Genomic DNA, 3,547 nt, shown 5'->3' with positions numbered 1-3,547 from the left:
ATGCCACGAGATCGAGCCAACAGCTCCCTACACTAACTATTACCGTTAACCTAGTCAAGTTTTTATGGAAGGGGAAACCGAAGAACTCGGGGGAAAATCCCTTAAACCAGTGAGGAGAGAACTTGCACTTACCGGAACAAATCGCTCAAGGTATGAAGAACTTTCGACGTTTTTGGAACAACGAGCTAGAGCTCTGGCAGCCTCTCAACCAGCTTCAAGTTCTTCAAGAGCAAAGGAGTCTTTTCAAGCACGTTGATTCATGACGTCATATCACGGATCAATCAAGGGAAAGTGCGTAGTGTGCACTGAAGTCCATCCAGTTTACCGATGTCCTACCTTCCTCAAGGCGACAGCAGAAGATAGATGGATCACTATCAGGAAAAACTCACTATGTTTCAATTGCCTTAGCTCAGAGCATCAGAGTAATGATTGCAAACGGGGACTATGTAAGGTATGTAACACCAAGCACCATACCTTACTCCACAGATCTGCTCAAGAATCAAGGAAACCAAACACTGATGTCATCGTCCACGTATCACGGGAGATACCGTCAACGCCAATGAAGAATCCTGAACAATCTCAAGTTCTATTACCTACAGCAATAATCAAGGTCAAGGAAACCACTGGTCAATATCAGAACCTCAGAGCGCTACTGGATTCCGCGTCTCAGGCGACATTTATCACGGAGCAAGGTATGAAGAGGCTCAAACTTAAACGCTCAAGCTGCAATCTCTCCATTGGCGGGATCGACACAACAGGCATTGGAACGGCACGTGGCAGTGTGCAACTGAACATAATGACTGAAGAAAACAACACTTTATCCGTCAAGGCTCTTATCCTGAACCAAGTAACGGAAAATTTACCAAGTTCATCGTTCAATCCTTGCCGTTGGTCTCATATTAAGGAGCTCAAGCTCGCTGACTCCACTTTCCACATTTCCGGACCGGTAGACTTATTACTGGGCGGTGACCTCTTCTTCCACGTCCTTCAAGAAGGCAAACGCCAGGGAAGACGGAAACTACCGGTAGCGTTTAAGACGATCTTCGGCTGGGCAATTGGCGGATCGTTATCCCATGAAGAAACTAACTCAACCATTCCTATCCAAGTACATGCTTGTACCTTAGACGAGCAGCTAACGAAATTCTGGGAATTGGAAGAAGTAGCGACGAAGAAGCTATTTACGTCCGACGAAATGCAATGTGAATTGGAGTATAAGGAAACGCATTCACGATCGAGAGCTGGAAGATACATTGTCCGATTGCCATTCAAGAGCGACCCGGAAGAACTTGGCGACTCCCGGAAATTGGCACTTAGAAGATTTCTCTACAGTGAACGTCGACTCCAAGCCGACCCTGACAAACATCAACAATATCGTGACTTCATGGAAGACTACATCAAATTGAACCATATGGAACGTATCCACGAAAGCGAGAAATCAACAAGTGGGTATTATCTACCACATCACGCTGTCATAAAAGACGCTAGTACTACGACGAAACTACGTGTAGTATTCGACGCTTCGGCAAAGTCTGCAAAGGGCCAATCTCTCAATGACAGCAGACATCGCGAAGATGTACCGTCAAATCCTCGTACACCCGAACGACAATTACGACACCAAATGGCAGAGAATCATCTGGCGAGAAGATCCGTCCAAACCACTCAAGGAATACAAACTCAATACAATCACCTACGGTACCTCAGCGGTGCCCTTCCTAGCAACAAGGGTTCTTCAGCAACTATCTGAAGATATCAAGGATCAGCTACCTCTGGCATCATCAGCACTAGCCAACGACATTTATATGAATGATCTTATGACCGGCGTGATGACCCGAGCGGAAGGTTTCCATCTCCAGAAAGAGATACTTAAAGCAACGACCGATGCCGGGTTTGAACTCAGAAAATGGACCTCCAACGATACCAAATTACTGGAGTCTCTACCACCAAGGCTAAGAAAGATCCAAGGCCCATTACGTATCGACAACGATGAAACTATCAAGACACTGGGACTTCATTGGACGCCAGCACCAGACCATTTCACCTTCAGACCGATCGTGGATCACGAAGAGAACCATATTATCAGACACAGCGAATGTATTGGACCCATTGGGCTTACTTGCAACGGTTACAGTTGTGGCGAAACTCCTACTTCAAGACATGTGGCAAGTAAAAATTGGTTGGGACGAGCAATTACCACCCCAACTAATCAACAAATGGCGAACCTTCCGGGACGATTTACCACAGATCGAGAAGATGACAATAAGCCGTTACATATCACAACTGGAGACGCTGGAACGTACCTTACATGTATTCTGCGATGCATCAGAAAAAGCTGTCGCTGCAGCCGTTTACCTACGAATGACGTCGACTATAGGCCAAATCAGCGTTCAACTCATTGCAGCGAAAACGAAAGTCGCACCACTAAAAAAGACGACACTACCAAGGCTGGAACTGGTTGGAGCTGTCCTACTGGCGAAGTTGATAAAACTCATTCGAACATCAATTAACGAAGAATTCACAGATACCTATTGTTGGACAGATTCCACTATCGTATTAGCCTGGATCCGGTCTCCACCACATAGCTGGATGACGTTTGTGGCAAACAAGAGTGTCTGAGGTTCAAGAAATGGTCCCGAAAGCTCATTGGAACTATGTTTCCGGTGAAACCAATCCAGCCGACTGCGCCTCGCGAGGAATTTCGCCAAGAGAGCTGCAAACTCATCCATTATGGTGGAAGGGCCCAGAATGGATACAAACTTTCACGCCATCGACAATCTTACCATTTACCGAAGAGGAAAAGGGCTGTTGTATCGAGGAGAAGATCGCTGTAACTCTAGTAGCGCATTGTCAAGTCGACAACTCCCTCCTAACAAAGTATTCATCACTACGAACCTTGATAAATGTAACGGCGTACATTCTTCGATATCGTCATAATTAACGAATATCCAAGGACCATATGGAGTCAAGACAGCCTGAAGTACTTACCACTGAAGAACGAGAGACTCCGCTTGTACACTGGGTCAAAAGAATCCAACAAGAACTCTTTCGTGAAGACTACGAACCAAAAGCAAGCTTGTACCATTGTGTCCGTTTCTAGATCAACGGGGAATTATTAGGGCTGGAGGTCGCCTGCATCACGCCAACCTGCCAACCAACAAGATCCACCAAATTCTGCTACCTAGAAGAAGCAAGCTCACTGACCTGATAATAAATCATGAGCATATCAAGCATCTGCATGGAGGACCGCAGCTATTGATAACTGTTCTCCAACGTAAGTTCTGGATTTTTGGTATACGGGACGCCGTACAATTCCATATACGACGTTGCGTCCGATGCATCCGGCAGCAAGCAGCAACTGCGAAGCAACTCATGGGGTACCTCCCAGCAGTACGAGTAAATCCAGGTCGAGCCTTCCTTAATTGTGGTGTGGATTACGCTGGTCCGTTCACACTCAGTCTTAAAAGGACGTGGACAGAAGACGTTCTAGTGATACGTAGCACTTTTTGCATGCTTCACGACCCGAGCCCTACATTTGGAGTTGGTGAGTGAC

At 46.3% G+C, this 3,547-nt stretch overlaps 1 protein-coding gene across 1 annotated transcript; it reads left to right on the top strand.

Annotated features, from left to right (window-relative positions):
* The first annotated feature begins 259 nt into the window (after positions 1-259).
* Positions 260-1,744, top strand: LOC149927833 (uncharacterized). The gene has a single exon (XM_090157870.1). It carries the CDS (start codon positions 260-262, stop codon positions 1,742-1,744), a length of 1,485 nt encoding a protein of 494 aa, XP_090013996.1.
* The last annotated feature ends 1,803 nt before the right edge of the window (positions 1,745-3,547 follow it).

The sequence above is a fragment of the Leiobunum rupestre genome, chromosome 9, assembly GCF_980474605.1.
Source record: "Leiobunum rupestre chromosome 9, qqLeiRupe1.1.hap1, whole genome shotgun sequence".
Taxonomy (NCBI): Eukaryota; Metazoa; Arthropoda; class Arachnida; order Opiliones; family Sclerosomatidae; genus Leiobunum; species Leiobunum rupestre.
Note: the sequence above shows the minus strand (reverse complement) of the source record. Positions and strands in the feature narration are given on the sequence as shown.